General features: G+C 38.8%; 1 protein-coding gene across 1 annotated transcript; it reads right to left on the bottom strand.

Moving 5' to 3' along the window:
* Nucleotides 1-3309: 3309 nt before the first annotated feature.
* LOC119730331 (malectin-A-like) lies at nucleotides 3310-19049 on the bottom strand. Its single transcript, XM_038203168.1, has 4 exons — nucleotides 18525-19049; nucleotides 17496-17675; nucleotides 5166-5223; nucleotides 3310-3896 (listed from the first exon to the last, which is right to left on the bottom strand). Exons 1-4 carry the CDS (start codon nucleotides 18921-18923, stop codon nucleotides 3676-3678), a joined length of 858 nt encoding a protein of 285 aa, XP_038059096.1. The 5' UTR covers nucleotides 18924-19049; the 3' UTR covers nucleotides 3310-3675.
* Between the last annotated feature and the right edge of the window lie 39 nt (nucleotides 19050-19088).

Genomic DNA, 19088 nt, shown 5'->3' with positions numbered 1-19088 from the left:
TTCTTTGGTTTTTAAGTGGTGTTACTATTGGAAACAATCAAAATGCATGCAAAGCAAATGATCCCATATGCCTTGAACAGCATAATTATTCCCTCACCATGAAACAACACATACCATTACATGCACATCGATCACTGAACATCCTTCCCAAAAAAAACCCCAAAAAAGACCTTAAGACAGGCCGACTATCCAAAACCTAAAGAAAATATCTACATTGCTAAAGAAACATACATTTGAAGAGGGCAAACAACATAGACCTTATGCATCACAGGTGTCTCAGAGGGCATTCTTTGTTCTTCAACTTACTTAGCACTGAATGCACACAAGGTTAACCCAAGCCCATCACTGCGACACAAAACCAATGCCCTCTAACTCCGCCCTATCGCACAAGGTCTATTGAAAGTTAGGCATCAACATTCGTGTATTAAAAGGTTTCCAAAACCTTTCTTCTTTAACTGACAAAGATTAAAAACAGTGTTCTCAAGTTCCTCTGGAGCCAATAATATATCACCTTGGGCTTATTCAAAAATATATATACATCTTAGGATTGAAGTATTTCATACAGACTCACTTTCCTCTATTTAAGTATTGAACAACAAACCCAATCATGAAATTATTTTATTTCAACAGCAAATCCATACTTGATCCACCACTTGGAGTGATAAATTGATTTAGCAAATTCAAAACACAATTTACCCCATGAAAATGGTACAAGGTTGCTCAGTGTTGGAAATTTTATTTATAAAAGAAGAAAAGCGTTCTACTTATAGCAAACCGATACAATGCAACCCAGGAAAAGAAAATGGCCTTGAGAATATCACTAGAGGGCGATGTAACAATTACCTTATACATACAGGTTTGTACTTCTGTACAAAATTGATTACAGCTATGAAACCAGACAGCAAACCCATAATGTGTTGGTGTCAGCAAGCTATTCGTTACTGACCTTTTACAAATGACAGATTTGTTTATATACATCATGGATTCCTGAAAGAGCCCTGGTATTGGTTGCAGGTCGAAAACACTGTTATGCAGCATTGTACAAATATCTCTTTAAATGTTTGTCGAGAAAGATTCTTTCTCTGAAAGATTCTTTCTCTGAAAATTGGTTTGTCATCGCTCTGCTGAAAAATTCCTTTGACCAGTTTATATAGAATTAGAAGAAAAATAACCTTTATCCCCCAAAAAAGTTGTGACTCCACTCCAAATCTAACTTGTCTTTTCAGAAAGTGTCTTTTTTGCTTTATGGGAAATACTAGACAGGACAAGTCTAATTCCAAATTCAAACCTTCATTCTATCTTGTGTCTTTCCTGAGTGGGGAAATTTTTGTGTGAAGGCAATAGACCATTATCATGCGTCGACCATTTTAGTCATGTTCCCTGTATCCAATAACAGTACTGAATGATAATGTTTTTGTGCAAAAAGGAACCAGACTATTTTTCCTTCCAGCCTCACTTTGGTTACATTGATATGAATGGGAAAAATCAAATGCCTGCAACATGATAATGGTCTATACCTAAACATTTAACTTAACTAATGCTGAACAAAAATTATCAATTCAATATGACAAGTCATTAGGTGAAGCTGCACACCAAAAAAGACATATGAACTCTTCACTTTACACAATTTTGCATAAATCGTATACAAACAAATCTGAAGCAATTCCAAGCAGCTTTGTATGCGTACGTTCGCCCCTGATTTCCTTTGTTGTAAAATATCAACGTGAACCCTTCAAAATAGTTGACCTATCAATGATACTCCTTCCAATTAACACAATTAAGTCGGGTATCACTACACGACTAATTGGAACACGTACCAAAGGTCAACGCATGTGTTGCAATGTCAGTTGGTGCCTCTGACGAATTCCTATCGCAGCAGAGATAACCCTATGCTCAAAAGGTCCCCCCGCAATTTAAAAGTCAATGTATGCAGATCGGACCAACCATGTCTTCAAACAAAATCCCTGGACTATACTGTTTTACCCTGTTCCACATCGTTCAAAAAGTACATGGAGTTGTTTTACAACCAAAAACTTGTATCTGCAGCTTATATTTATTTCTACAAATGTTTAAGAGTAAATTACATTTTTTTAAATTTTTTTTGGAAAATGCATCCTGTTTTGCAATCAAAATGTACACATCTTGAACAATGAAAATCGCTTAAAGAGGAAATATCACATGAATATTGAAAGCATTTTGCAAAAACGAAACTGAACAAAGTTGCAGGATAAATACGCATTGGAAGAAACATCAAAATATTCATATAATGTCACCAGTTCATTATCACTATCTGTGCAGTCTTCATGTAGTAGAACATTCACTTTGTAACAAGCTTGAAGAATAAAACTTTCAGTTTCAATTCCCTCAGCAACAAAGCTGCACTACGAAGAAGCTGCTCTCCCCAAGCTCTACAGAAATTCAATATTTTTCTCTTAATAAATTTTCAACTTGTTTTACTTCAATCAAAAACCCTCCTTTTTATGCTAGTTTTTGTGGCATCTGCAACCTCCATCAGAAGTTGGTTTTTTTTTTTAATTTTGGGCACTAGCAGATCCGCTTTGCGAGCAGACTGGCTCCCGGCTGTACATTATCGGATACTGATTGTGAGGCTGGAACCAGCCTATCCCACGAGAACAGAATTATTGTCAGACCGCCAGTAATTCATAATTTGTAAAGTAATGATCCAATAACTAAGAGTGGACCGATTTCTTTTCCGTTTTTTTTGTCTTTGTACTGCTAGAAAAGTAGCAATTTAGGAAAGAAATCTATTTTGGGGATGAAACTCAAAAATAGAACGCGGAATGCAGCTTCAAAGCACCATAAAACAACTAAACCCTCCTGCTATTTAAACAGTCACAGACAGTCAACATTTCCATCCACTTCCTTCGCTACAATATTAACACATGCCAGTCACCAGCAGTCGGATCATATGTCAAGCAAGCACTGTGATTAGTCAAACTCAGTCAACAGAACATGAACAGACAAAGCAGGCAAGCTGGGGGCACAGCTGTCTCATCAATCAGCCACAGTCAAATCAAAGCTGTATTGACTTACAAATCAACAGTCACCGCCTAGTCAATCTTGATTGTGTCATGTACATGTACATGTATGTAGCCTGGGAATTCTTGACTGTTGAAAACAATTGATTGAGTTTGACTGAAGGACTACTTGGCACAGAATGTATGTTTGCATAGGAGGGTTAATAGGGGTCGTATCATAAGTCCGACGCCTCATACATGTAAGTCCTACAATGGACAAATGCTGTTTCGGACTTATGAGGTGTCTATACCTTCTGCATTGTTCAAAAACAATTACCCTTGATTCCCCGTGACCTTCCGAGGCCTCGCATTATTTTCCATTCCTTCTTATTCAAAATATGCAGACAACCAATGACATAGCTGCTTTTAGTTTCACACCATGAAATGACAAGGTGGTACTGATGCACATAATCCCGCTGTAGTACGATACATAGATTAAAAAAAAATTCCCCAGCTGAATTTCAGAAAGTTATAAACACAATCCTGTTCTTGACATTTGCATAAATATATACATCCTGGTCAAAAAATGTTCTCAAAACTGACAAACACATACATGTATATTTAACCCACCATAAAAAACACCACCAAAAAAAATCCTACTTACTAAAAAAAAAAAAAAAAAGAAGAAAGAAATGCGTTAAAGTCTACACAGGCAAAATAGCGTGGGGATAAAAATTGCTAAGGCTATGAGAATTGGATACAAGAAGCTACTTTCGTCGGCTGCGTACGGATCCGGGGTCTTGGGCCCCGACGTGATGTGCCGCTTCGGTTTGTGCTCTTCAGTTTCTTCGTCGTCGCTGTCCTCTGGCTCATCCTCGTCTAGATCGGCGCCCGGTAAAGGTGGTAACTTGGGTATATCTGTAAAGGGAACCACGTTGGTGCGGTTACCGGTTGATAGTCTGAAAGTTCGTTGGTCCGAAGGTTAAGTAGTCCAAAGGTTCAATAGATGAACCTTCGGACTATTGCACCAAAGATTCGGATTAAAGAACCTTATTTCATTTACGGGCTAATGAACCACGGGAATGGGAAATTTGTGTATTCGGACTATCGAATGTTCAGAATGATGAATCTTTGGACTATCGAACCTTCGGAATGTCGAGCAGATCCCGTTGGTACATCACTAGACAGTGAGGAAGGGGTTTGGGAGTTCTTTCTTTTTGTCAGCAAATTGTTTGTGCTGTTGGAATATATGCCTCGACCTAGAGCGCCATCTACTGTCTGAAAGTGTCCAGGCTTTGAACAATGCCTCCAATAGTCAGATGGTGTCTCCCCCCCCCCCCCCCAACCACTTTTCTTAAATTTTACGTCAGATGGCTGACCAGAAAAACTTCCTGGCTACCTTTGCTGGCAAATTTGTTGCCACCCCTCCCATCCCACCCCCCCCCCAATCAAATCAGTTTCGCTACGTCCCTACGTACATGTACATGTACCACAATGAACTATTCTGGAAACTCAACCAACCGGTTCTTTTCAGAACCACACTTCTTCCAAGAAGAGATTTCTTCCCACATGGTGTTACACGCAAACTTTATATTTTAACTATTCTGGAATTTCCTTCCTTGGCATGAAATGTCTGCAATTCACACAATTGTTTGCAGAATTTCAGCTCTGCCAAAGGGCCTCATTCACGAGTCGGCCATATTGGATTGAGAGTGAGGTCAAATCTTGATTTTTGGAACTTGTGTAGAGAAATGAAAGCAAGTTAATTTCTAATTACTTCCAGTATGCTTCAATGAATAATTTAAAATTTGTAATTAAACATTTCCTAATGTTTAAAGCAAGATTAACAAAAAAAATGACAGTCAATAAGGCTGCATTGGGTCTGCATAAATAGTTTGGCGCCATCCCATTCAACAGTTAACAATTAATGAAATACATTCAGGGAACTCGACAAAAATGGCCAACTCGTGAATAAGGCCCATGGATGGTCACAAAGGAGCCAATGTTGAATATTTCGTTCTGAGGAAAGACATTTGAAACACTTGGATTTTCTTCGAAAAGCGTACATTATGACAAAAACCCAGAGTCTTCTTGAGGTTGCAGTTTGCACTGCTGTAGTTGACTCCAACTTGGACCTGTGTTTGAAAGAAAATTGAGGGGAAATTGTTGGATCTCAAGAAAACTCACCATCGACTGTTCCTTTGTAAATTACAATGGCGTTGACTTTTGGATTGTCATAGTCTCCCTGGATTAAAAAAGAAAGAAAGAAAGAAAGAAAGAACATCATTGATATTGCAAATAATACATATTATTTATTTCAGAATTATTAAACCATTGTACATGTTGTATGAATAAGAATTGCGAAAACCTCCACAAAAGATAGATGTGTGCCATTCTACAAATTTAGGGTCCAAAGAGTGACATTTTCCCTGTGCCTGTACAATGTACCTCAGACAGTGCTTTGTAATATTCCATCCAAGTATCATTAACTAAGAATGAATTCAAACATTTGATTTTTTTATTCGTTGGGTAGGACGTTTTCTCTTCATTGTAACTCTTGGAAGATGACTGCAGTAAGGGGTGCATCAGAATTGTCAAATCACAGATGTCAGATGTAACAGGGACAGGAAAAAGTGGACCCCAAAATGGCCCAAATTTATGAAATGATCAGGACTTTTTCAGGAGTAAAATTGATTTTTAACTGACTCCATTTTTTATGAATCGTAACATCTTTTTAATTTATAGTGTCTTCAAGACCACTATAAATAAAGCACAGATAATGGTCCATGAGTGAAGTGTAACCTGTGCATGATGGACTTTCAAGGGCTTTCACTTCAAGCTATAGTCCATCATTTGCAGCCATCCGAAAAGTAACTGGCGTATTATTGTTGAAAAACATACTTGGTTGAAAGATAGTAAGTGGACTAAACTCCCTGTGAAATTATTCTTTCTGGGAAGCTGTCATTTTGAAGTAATCAACGAAAGAAGGCCTTTCCAACGGTGCGTCTGTAGGAAAATTTAAATTAGTAGTTTGTTTTGTTATTCGGCAAAGCGCGCACAAGCATTAGCACGACGCAAACGCGCTTGCTATAATTCGTCGGATCAGTGCGCGACGTCGCGTATAGCTACAATTCAAAACAATTCAAAACATGATTCAGTAACTTTTGATTTGAAATTGAGATCCTAGAATGCTGTTTTTCTCGGAATATACAGCTGAAGCTGAGCTGAAACTTCATCAGGTTAGTTGTTCAGCACCCTTCTTTAGATCTTGAGCCCTTTGTTGCTTCAAACGAACAAAATGCACAAATTACAAATGATGGACTATATCTTTAAAAAAAAAACAGGCAAAACAAGAACCCATTTCTGAATACATTTACTCCACAGATTAAACCAACAGAGTACTTAACCATCACCATGACACATGCATGATAACGAAGTCTTGTGGACAATGGTGGAACAGAAGAGTGGCAATTAGCAACAGGCCCATCTGTCACATTAATTCACTAACAAAAAGCCGACGTACATTGTACAGAACATGTTCAATGTAACAAGTGCAATGGACACACCACTCAGTCGCACCCCTTAATCATAATACAAATTTCAAACCTATAACAGAATCAATTGTCCAACACGTCACATTTATAAAAAAAAAACGTTTTAAGAAAACCCAAATGATTAATTAATGTTTCCCAACACATTAAGAGCAACACATGCCTTTCTTCCATTTGAATATGTACATGTACCGGTATACCCAATCTATATTGCTCGTACCGTACTTGCTACGAGTACCGTACAGTACATGTACTTGCACAAACATGATGAATTATCAAAATTCTAGGGCTGTCGTTTATTTAAAACTGCATCTGACTGATCTTTCAAATATTCAAAACTCAGCGGTCAAGTTTACACATGCCAGCTGCAACTGCATGTCGCACCTGTTAAAAGTTGCACGCAAAGCGCGCCGGTTAAACTTGGGCGCGGCGATCGATGTCATGGGCTGCAGGAGTGTTTTGCCTTAAGTATTTTATAACTGTCAATGGCTTTAACCTCCTAAAAGGATGAGAACAATGAACAAAAGTTACCGTCAACAAGAGTTACTGTCAACAAAACGTGGCATCTGACAATAAAGCGCAGCAATTTTATGATCAAAATTACATCACAATAATGTGTGTACATGCATACATGTAGTTTTTTTTTATCTTTTGAATATATTCCAACCAGCAAATAGCTATTGGAATATTCGGTTGATGATTGAGTAATTGAATATCCTGTATATTCGGGACAGCCGTACACAATTTCAGGATCAAATTCTAAAACTAAAATGTAAGCATGCCGACTGTCAAACAAACTTTTCATTTACTCCCTTCACCACATTCACACACCACTTTACACTAAAGCCAGCAAAAAGGAACCTCTGATCATGTTTGCACCTTAAGGGCCCGTGACCATTCAGCCCCGGTATGAAAAGGGCCCCCCAGTAAGCTCGTCCCCTCCCAAGAAGTCCTCTCGTACCGTCCCAGCTACCAGCCCAGGAGCTGGTCCGGTTGCTAATCAGGAACTCCTTTATCCTGGGGTCTATAGTTTGCAAGTATTGACACATGTAATATATCCCAGAAGAAACCCGCTTGTGGTTTTCATCTCTCAGCGCGAAACAATAGAACACTTTCGTCGGTACAGATCAAAACCCCTGCCATGCGGTTTCGCGCACAATGGGACAGTAAATTACCTAGGCCTTATGGAAGGATTTTATCTTTAATCCGGTAAGTCTGCTATTGTTCTGCTCTGGATGTTCTCTGAAGGGCAATAAATTGATGCGCCTGACCATGGCCTGACTGACTTCAAAACTTCTGGTCAGACAGGACCCTGTACCAGACGAGACTGGGCTTTGGACCGGACTGGCTTTGGACCGGACTAGGTACCGGGGGGCCCTTTTCATACCAGGGCTGAATGGTCACGGTACCCTAAAAAAGTACTGATTTGTCTCATTTGAACCAGAAAAAAACCATAGTAATCAGAAGCCATTCTAAGCCAAAAACAAGAAGAATTTTGTCAACATATTTCCAAGAAATTAAAACAGGAAGAGCACCACATCCATTTCACACACTGTTTCCTGAATCATTTCCTGAAATCGTTTCTATTATTTAGGATACATTTACATGTTCATGTGCAACAGTGTACTTTTTATGCGAGACGTACAATGTACAAGAATGCACTACCACGTTGAGTTTGAATGGAAATGAAGATTAAACATTGGTTCTGAGAATTATTTTCTGAAAAAAAAATGATTGGATTTCCTTTTGTTTTGCTTTGTTCCTTTACTGTTTTCCTTAGCTTGCCCGACAGATTCATGATCGAAAAACACTCTTGATTTATGAATTGCCGGTTTTGCATGGCTGATTGCAGCCTGATGCTGCGTGGCTGCCAGGCTCGTTATCGTGTGTGATGAATGGGGCTCAGCTGGCCAATCAAATCTCTGCATTGACTGCAATCTGCCATGGCTTTATGTATGATTACACTATCATCAAAGGATGAGCTACATACTGGTACACTGTACATGTTGGCAACCCATACGATGATGAACGACACAGAAATGTCATGGTCTACTCCAGTGAGCCAAAGCATCAGATGCATGGAATTCATGTATAAATTGCTGGTTTTGTGATGGCTTTCCAAGTGTCATTTATACTAGTACATGTACATGTAATTAACATATGACTTCTTGTTTGCTGCGAGTTACACATACATATGTACATGTACATAGGCCCTTCAGATGATATTACTAAATGTACACTGTACATCAAGTTGTAAATTACACAATGTAATCCATGTTTTGGGGGGTGGGGTATCCTGAACTTTTTTCAAACTAAATTTCTAATTTGAATCCACGTTGGTCAAGTTATGACAATGTATGAGCTTCCAATAATGAAACAATACAAAACCAATTCAAAATTGAAGGAACAGCGTCCTGCATACAGAAAATTTGTACAATATTAATAGATGCAGAGAACACAATTTGAACGTTTTGAAAAAAAATGAGCACAGGGTGTAGTCAGTGTTTTTGTATAATTAAAAAGATTTTTGTTAAAGACTTTGTTAGCAAAAGAAGTCCATTAAATAGTTTGTTCTCTTCTGTATACATTTTAACTTGGCAGGCAGTGCACTGAGCATACAGGGTGAGTCAAAAAAAGCGGAACCTAAACCCCAAAAATTATATTTCACATTTAAAAAAATATGCAGCACCAAAAATAATAATGACTGGAAAGCCAATTTCATAAGCTACTTTTGGATGAAAAAAATTGCTGAAATTGGTCAATCCGTTTAAAAAATATCACCATTTAAACACAATGACCCTAAAACCTGTCTCGTCCAAAAAAATGCTATTTCAACAATCGTCGTCACAATTGTCTTCAAACATCACCAGCGATGAAATCTTAGTTTAAACGTTAACAATATGCAACAAAGTCCTTTTGAAGGCCCGTCTTTAAAAAAAGTAGATTTTATAAATCATATTGTTTGTCTAACCAGGGTTGTTAATCAAAATATTGCGTGCTACAGTTGGTGACAGTTGTTGAAACAAGTATTCTGTGTCATTTTCTTTGTTGTTCCAAACAGTCAAAAACACACAATAAATTGATTTTTTGGACGAGACAGGTTTTAGGGTCATTGCGTTTAAATGGTGGTATTCTTTGCACAAATTGAGCAATTTCAGTAATTTTTTCATCCAAAAGTAGCTTTTGAAATTGGCTTTCCAGTCATTATTATTTTTGGTGCTACTTATTTTTTTCAATATGAAATACATTTTTGAGGGTTTGGGTTCCGCTTTTTTTTAACCTGTATTTCAGAACACGAAGACACCAATTGTGTTGAACCATTGGAAGACAATAATCTCAATTGGGTTCAAACTTGGTATGTACCAGTACGCAGACAAGAAGGTGTAACGGGTAAAACTTGAGGTGATGTCATGATGACATCATCATGGGTTATGTGACATCATCTTAAAAGTGCATAGTTTAAAGCCCTACAAGTACATGTAGTCTGATTGGATTGAAACTTGGTATGTACGGTGTATGCATAAGTAGGTATATTCTCATTTTTTTTTTTTTTATTTAAAATCACTTCTGTGTATAATGTCACACAGTACATGTACATGTACATATTGTACAACAAAGACTAAATGTTTATGTACAGGTGTACGGTACACAGGATTAATTTAAACTGTCTTTTCAATACTTAAGGCCCCCCCCCCAAAAAAAGTCTCCGGTTTCTGGTATGGAGCTTGCCCAAAAAGTGGTGCGGCGACGCGGCTTTTTTAAATTTTGTACCTTAATTTTTTGCATCAAATGTCGGCTGATGACTGCAAATGGTCGAATAAACTTAGTGCAAATATATGGGAGTCCAGAGAGGCCACATAAAGCTTATTCTCGACCATAACCCAATCTAAAAACACGTTAAAATTGTGCAGCAGCAGGATTCCAGTCAAACCAGTGAGTTTGGCAGTTTTGAGACATCATCTTTCATTGAAAAAAAAACCTTTTTCATTTTGCCAACGCGCATGGCTACGTGCATACCAGAAACCGGAGACTTTTTTTTTTTGGCCTAATCTAAAGTATTTTGCTTTTGCATGTACCAACACATCCCAAATTTTTGTTTTCGATTTCCAGTAAATTCTGACAACCTGTTTAGAAATTCCGACTCAAGCGCCGCACATCGTTAAGGACCTCACTTCGAAATGTCATGCCCTGATGAGCCGACGAACACCAAACCAGCTGCCTGATTCGTGGAGAGCCACCGGCAACAAATATGATCAAGTTCTGATATACACACTGTACATCCGTGTACTGAGTGTCACAAACAGGGAAAAAGCTCAGCTCTTATCACCTTCAGCAATCTGCCCGCGCACATCCTTGCCAAGGACATTATTAATATTTTTTTTTATCACACTGAAGATGCGACATCCAGACTTTCCCCTTGTGTGTGTGTGTGTTCCTGCACTAGAGGTCATTCCCTTACTGTTGAGTGTATGGTACATACATGCTCAAAAATGTAAGACCCACAGGGATAGTTTAGTTGTTTAATTAATGTGTCTAATTCTTAAAGAAGTTGTGGAATGCTGAAAGTCGTTTTGTTTTTTATATTTTTTTTTATTGTAGAGTAGACCCATATATATCATAATGACAAAGTCCCATTCTTTTTGTAATGTGCGTTTATATGTTTATAAAACTGAAATTCATCGAGTAATTTGTTGGTCGGCGAGCGCATAATTGAAATCAACAGTTGTCGGGTTCTTCGTAAAATGAGAAAAATCGTGGACTCGTTTAAAATAAACAGGACTCGTTTATACTACGCTGCATCGGGAGACCTGTTCATTACGTTACGATTTACTATGTTTTGTTTGCTGCCCCCAATGACGACTTTTACACAAATTGCACGTTCGGGTCGAAACAGGACCTGAAAAACAGCTCTCAAAAGTACCTTTTGTACTCATTTCATGACAGACACAATAGTCGTTTTTATTTCATCACAACTTAGGCTACACATACCCGAAAAATGACGGAAATGTCTTCGAGCATTCCACAACCTCTTTAAAGGTAATATACAAAATTTGCAAACATCAGAAAACAAAACTACCAAATTATTATGAAAAACCTTACTTGACTGTAATACAATGTAAGTGAATAATAGTCTCAAGCATCCTGTGAAATCATGGGCCTGGTGTGCTGTAAGGCCCAAAACAAAATAGTTCTGTTTCCGGTTTCCCTACCTACCCTATTCTGACAGCCCCTACCCTAATTTTTTTTTATGGGGAAAATGAGGGAAAAACACCCAAAACCATCAATTTCTACCTTTTACCCTTGACTACACACAGACGCCTCCATATGATCGTACACAAAAAAAATTGGCCAAAAAAGACAAATTCCCTAACTACCTACCGTACCCTTCTTTTGAATGCCATGTAATTGGAAGCAGAACTACTTTTTTTGGCCTAATACATGTTCAAGGAAAGCAGATTTTAGTTTAAAATAATAGTTTTTCATGCATACATTTAATATAAGGGGAGTAGAAAATTGCACAAAATATATTCGTTTGGAAAAACTAATCTCATGAACCCTTTAATAGCTTGTCTGGGCAGATGCATTATAGCCTTGCCATCAGTCCCCCACTGGGCCTGCCAATATAGTAGTCAGTCAGCCATTAAAAATGGCTCTAGAACAAACACGTACTCCACAGGGATTTCAAATGCAGCATGGGTCTTTCCCTGGATCAGCGACCTGACTTACGCTTGGCTTGGCCAACCACTCTCCTGAGTCACAGTGGATATTGTGGGGAAGATTATTAGCCCATATTAAAAATTGTAATGTAGGCCAGCGAAAAATATGTGTTGGTTATTCAGTAGGCTCTTCTTCAATTTCTGTTCTATCAATGGAAGCTTTTTTTTGTTGGTATTTTTCATTGTGGTCACAATTTAAATTTTCGGGTCTTTTTGATAGCCCCATGTAGAACAAGATCGAGCGACGACTACATGTACGTATGCTTGTCCATACATGTAGTTTGACCTATTTCATTTAAAGCTATAGTCCATCATTTGTAATTAGTGCATTTTTTTCGTTTGAAGCAACAAAAGTGTTCAAAATCTAATGAAGGATACTGAGCAACTAACCTGATGAAGTTTCAGCTAAGCTTCAGCTTTTGAATTGCAGCTGTACGCGGCGTCGCGCACTGATCCGACGAATTATAACAACCGCGCGCGCGTGTGCGTCGTTCCAATACTTGTGCGCGCTGCGCTGAATAACAAAACGAACTACTAATTTAAATTTTCCTACGGTGCTTCTTAAGAATCACCGTTGGAAATGCCTTCTTTCGTTGATTACTTCAAAATAACAGCTTCCCAGAAAGAATAATTTCACCGGGAGTTTAGGTTTACATGTAGTTCCCTTACTATCTTTCAACCAAGTTTGTTTTTCAACAGTAATTACACCCGCCAGTTACTTTTCGGATGGCTGCAAATGATGGACTATAGCTTTAAATGCATGATGGTGGGTCCTACTCTAGTCGATTGGAACCAAAGCCAGGGGCACTGTTCCATCACTGGTAACCAATAGCTGCACACATCATAAAGCACAGCAGGGAGCCAGGACCAAGAAGTTTGGTGATGATGTTTTGACCAGCGTTTGACTAGACACTTTCGCACATTGCTACTAGTGTGTAGGTGCAAGTTATGTCACAAATCAAACACTAGCAGACTAGTCAACTTGCTCACATGCATTTGGTGGGTTACTTTGGTCAAGGTTGGACTAACGGCATGATTCGACCAAAATTAATTTTAAAAGATATTTTATGTTAGGTCAATGTACCGGTAGGTTAACCCTCCTATGCAAACATACACCCTACGCAAAGTTGTCCGTTCAGTCAAACTCAGTCAAGTGACTGTTTCTAACAGTTAAGAGCTCCCAGCCTACATAAAGCAGGGTTGATTGGCCGTAACTAGTGTCACTTGATACAGCTACATGTACATACAAATTTATGCTTTGACTGTACATGTAGGTGATTGATAAGCCAGCTGTGCCTACCACTTGCCTGGTTGACTGGCTTTAACTAATCACAGTGCTTGCTTGAAATATGATCTGACTGTTGGTGACTGGCCTGTCATGCCTGTGTAAAAGGCATGGCTGGGGAAGAGGATTGATTGTGGACTGTCCGTGACAAATAGCACGAGGGTTTAAACAAAGGCATTGACAAGAACGGCATTTCAATCTGTGACATGTGTGATCTCCAGAACACTGTGCTCGGCACTCTACTAGCTGTAACTGAGCTATGTTAAACCTACATTGTATACGCATGTCAGTGGTCTCCTTAAGTATCAATACTTTGTTCATTAATCATTTAAAGAAAATGTACACGTGCACACTGGAATTTGTATCCTTGTGGAGACATTTCTTTGTTCTCGTGTAGTAAAGTTTTCGAGTTTGAAAGTGTAGTTTCAAAATGCTCTTATTTCAACCAGAATTAATTTCCTTGGCTGAAATTCTGACTAACCGGTAATATCCCTTTTCTAAAACTCTTCCATTTGCGACAGATCAACATACATGTACCTTGGAAATTCCTAGTTTTTGAGTAAAATCCATATCTATTTCGTGGTAACCTTGTGGAGACGTATTCGTCTATAGAAATTGCCCTGTGGAGACGTACATGTATACAATTTTGTGTTCCCTATTGTGTGCATGTCTCCAGAGGGTACGGTGTATCAGATCTACCTCACCAGTCAATTACAACTTGGATGTGTGAAGTGATGATAAACAGATTTAAAGGACCTGTGTAGTAGATTTTTTTTTGTTTAACGCAATCTTTGAAATGTTCCTTTGTTTTCCATTTAAACTTTTTTTTGCAAATTTAGCTTTTATACATTTCAGAGGAATGGATATTTGTTACAAGTAGGCCCCTACGGTATGCTCCAATGTAAAATTCATTTCATGGCCCTTTAACATACAAAGTTCCTCATGATGAACCTTCAGTTTTGTTTCTCCCTGTCATGCCTTAAGAGGCTGTGGGGATCAACGATGACTTACACATTGTTCCACTATTAAATGAAACACCTGCTAACGTAATTATACATTTATGGCACGCTGTGTTGATGCACATGCACTTGAATAAGTAATGAAGCTGATTAAAACAAATAAGAGCTAAAACCAAATATTCATTCTGTGGTTAATATTCACAATCACAGTAAAATCACAAAATGCATACAGCTGTGAGTAATACATGTAATACCACCCACGTGCGTACATATACATGTGTACGTGTAACACAACTTTACATGTATGTACTGTATTGAATTTGTACTTTCATTACAGAGGGGACATGTTTGCATTACAGTGTAATTACTAATGTACTGATCATGTACATGTATAAGGTAATTTGATTGATGTACACGAACATGTGCACTTAATGTACACCTCATTATCTATGGCCTGACTCTTCTGTTGAGCCGTTTGGCTGAGCACAGCAGGCAATGAGAACAAAGGCCAAGCGACTGTCTCTCAACATCTGTCAGCAGAGATGCATTACCAATCAAGCCAGCATCAAACTTGAAATGGAAGGGATGGTCCAATAATTGTGCTTGGCTGACAGTGCATGGCTGGAAATCCCCACTAGATTACTGGACTAAGTGACTGAAGTACCGACCACGGAGGAATCAGAACGAACCCACTAAGTCTGAATTAGTGCTTTCTCTGACTAAAAGGTTCCGGTGTAGCATGAATTTACGTTTTATGAAATACGGACTCATTGGTGGTATTGCGCACGCTCATGCATAGATAATTTGGAGAGGGACCGGTCACGTGAGAGGGTTTAACCAATAAAAGGGAAAAAGAGTCCGATTTTCACACGAGTCCGATTTTCACACAAGTCCGATTTTCATATGACACCGGTCCTTATATTAAATGTATGGACACCATTCACAAAAAAAGAGTGGATTTTCTTTTTTGCCCGATTCAAGAAATAACAGAACAATAAACCTGGACCAGTTATAAAAGAAGTTATTCAAAAAAATAACCTGTCACATTTCAGCTCGGTACATATATATGTACATATCATACTGCGAAATGCATTTTCATTTTTGTCAAACGCAACAAGGTTAAAAGCCCTCACTTCCAAAATGTTAATATAAGGTATACATTTTGATTTGTACAATGTACCTACATTGTGTACAGGTACATATGTAGCTCTTATACATGGTGCCCAGTTTGTCACTTGGGAAAATAATTCTCATTCACACATACATGAAGGTGACCGAAAGAACCATAAATTTCTTTCTTGTGATGGTTTGGTCCCAATGATGGTAATTCTTCTTTTCTTGAAAATGAAAGCATTTATAGGCCTAAATGTATGACGTTTTATCCTATATTATTTACTTCCAATCAAGAAGGATCTTCCATAATATTTGATTGTTTACATGTTTATTTTCTCAGATGGATAATTAGGTTTCTTACTGTACATGAACACTCAGATTCTCTATATGTAAACATGTATACAATTTCTATTTATGTTCGAGGTCTAGGCTCATTATAGCATTGAGACTTTCCCTCCATTGTGCATTGGATAAAAACAAAGACCCCGACTAAAATCCTGCTTCACTGCCTTGGCATTTCTGAAATGTACAATGTACCGACAGGCTGGTAGATTTGATTATTTTAAAGGTGATTGAAATGCAACATACTGTGCAGCTTTTTCGAGACAAATGTCATTTCCATAACCTACATTGTATAATAAAAAAAACCAATGCTATTTTTACAGAAGTCAACCGTTGCGCATGCGTCAGTTGTCAACAGAAAAGTTCTGGGACTTATAAGTTTATTTCCCTAAAAAAAACAATTCTACAGAGCCACAAATTAGCAAGAAAAGTGCAATCTACTTTACAATCAAAAGTAGGATTTGGTTCAAATTTAATATAAGTAAAAAAATGCAAGTTTTCAGTTGACAGATCTACAAATGTGTACGCTGAAGTTGCACATTCAGTATGAAATTACAATGTGCATGTTTTATTGATTGCGAGGCTGAAAGATTTTTGTCCCCGTTTGCAAATTTCAGTGGCCGTTCTGGCCACCGCCATTCACAGAATGATTGATTCCTATGGCCTGACCTGAGGCAAGCGCCCCAGCAGGTGCAAATGAGATGAGACGACCAGCGCTGAGCTCAGGCAGATCCCTTCCACTTGACTGCCTAAGCTGCTTGGAGTAGAACAAGTGGCTGAACTAATCATGGCTTGTTTGAATACTGTGTCAGTTCAAGACTGCCGGCTGTCAAGCAATCAACTGTAACCATTTGCTCTACGTACATGTACATGCATGTGACACTTTTTAATACTTTGTAGTGTGCAGAAGGCTTCAATTAAAGCTGCAAGCTGCTACAAACAAGGACAAGTTGTGTTATTATTAACCCTAACTCCCTAGGCATTTTTGCTAAGATGCAACTTCAATCTTGCAAAATCCTCCAACTGCCTCCATGTAAAACTTGCATACAGCCTCGATCCTGCAAAATCCTCCGTTATTTCTTGAATGTGGTCCTTGGAGGGGTGACCAGTGCCTCAATCCTGCAAAATCCTCCAGCAATCACTGTCAATATGTCGAGGCAGAGCCAGTGACATCCTGGAGCAGTGCGAAGGATGTCCAATATAATCTAGGCCTAAATTTATGCACGGCTGAGCATAAACAACACAAGGTCCGGCCCAAGACCTTGACACAGTGCATCCTCCAAAATCAGCAACACATTTTTGCCATTATTTTGCCTCAATCCTACAATCTCCTCCATTTTTGCAAAGAGGATTTGGGAAGGAATTTTTTTGAAGAGGTCTTGCATATTGTGGATTTGACCATGATTTGTACATTTATACACGTACTCTATTTTAATTTTGGGCAGTTACTTGAATATAGACTGGACAAGTCCAATCTAGACAAATGAAACTGCCCTTGAAAAGAAAATGGGGGTGGGGGAGAAATGAACAACTGAATTACAAGGTTGTACCTTGACAAACTCTATGTGGAGATCTCCATGGAATGTGGAGGCTTCTTTCTGCACCTTCAGTTTGCCCTTGGTAATAGAGAATGGAATGATCTCGTCATGGGCCGTGCCTCTACCTGCGACGTCATAGATATCCAGCCCAGAAACCACTGTGTGTAGATCATTCAGGACAACATCGAAAACCTGAAATGGAAAAAAAGTTGAGGTCCACTGTAACTTTTTTTTAACAAATTATGTACAGGTACGACTACTCACAATCGAGTGAGAAAAAAAAGGAAACAAAACCTGTTTTGATACAAATAATATAAACAAAGTGGCTATCGTTGCGGCAGTTGTTGTTTAGCGCCCTCTACGATACTTTTTTGATACGCACGCAGGTATATAGTTATTTGTTTCCACACGTTTTAGGGAGCAGTGCGACAGCTCAATCGATAGAAGGTAGCATTTTGCACCGCGAGGTTGCGGGTTCGAATCTCAGTTTTGCACTCGAATTTTTTTCCTTTTCTAACCTGAGGCTTTGGAGGATTTTTTTTAAAAGGGAAATAAAGTCCGAATTTCATAACGTTCAAATTCACTTTTTTCCTTCTAATTTTATATTTTCTTGTCATGTTTTTATAAAAGTTGCAGTCTACCGTAACGATAGAAAATGGGAAATGCGTTACGGCTGCTGTAACAATAGCCACTGCGTAATATAAAATAACAAGATTTACACAGTACATACATCATTGCATACATGTACATGTACAATGTACACTGCACACGTGTAGATGCCTTATTTCAACACATTTGGAAACTATGTTTATCGTTGATTCAGCATGGTCAGTTCCAAATTTAACCTTTATTTTAACAAAAATTTAACTATCCATAACTGAGGTTGTATGGTGAAAAAAGGGCATCAGGATAGGGCATCAGTATAATAGTTTACCCCCATTATTGATGGATTAACGTACTCTTAATCTTGTGATAAGTAACTGACAACATTCAAAAGGTGATGGATGAAGCCTTGAAGGATCAAAATAAATTTCAGCCCACCTTCTGTCTTGACGCACCAAACCACACTTCACAGAACTTGAGCACCAAAACATAATCCCCGTCCTCTTCAATGCTGGTCGTGTAGCCGAAGGTATTGACATCATACCGCTCCGTCTGGTAAAGGATAGCGTCCTGCTGAGGGACCCGACCGATCACCGCCAGGTTCTTCCCAAAGTCCGAGGCCACACCGATGTCCAGCGGGTCGCCCTCGTAGTCCACGCCGTGGACGTCGCGGTGACCCGGGCCGCCGCAGTTGACGGCGAAAACCACCTCGGTCGCTGCGGCTCGGTGCACAGAAATATAACACACAAAGCAAGATAAGAGGACAGCTAGATATGTCGTGAACATCATACTGATGTGACAGGTGCGGAAGTGATCGGAAAAAAGTCTTTTCGACATTATTTCTCAAAAATGTTCAGACGCATCCGACGTGCCGTCTGTTTCCCGATCCCCGCGGCCGTACACGTACGTACGTATATCGCGATGCTTTTCTTGCAATGCATGTGTTCAGCGCTGGTTGGCCACATGTACAAAAAGCACTATCAATGATCGCGTTGTTATACA

The sequence above is a fragment of the Patiria miniata genome, unplaced genomic scaffold, assembly GCF_015706575.1.
Source record: "Patiria miniata isolate m_02_andy unplaced genomic scaffold, ASM1570657v1 HiC_scaffold_22, whole genome shotgun sequence".
In the NCBI taxonomy this organism is placed as follows: Eukaryota; Metazoa; Echinodermata; class Asteroidea; order Valvatida; family Asterinidae; genus Patiria; species Patiria miniata.
Note: the sequence above shows the minus strand (reverse complement) of the source record. Positions and strands in the feature narration are given on the sequence as shown.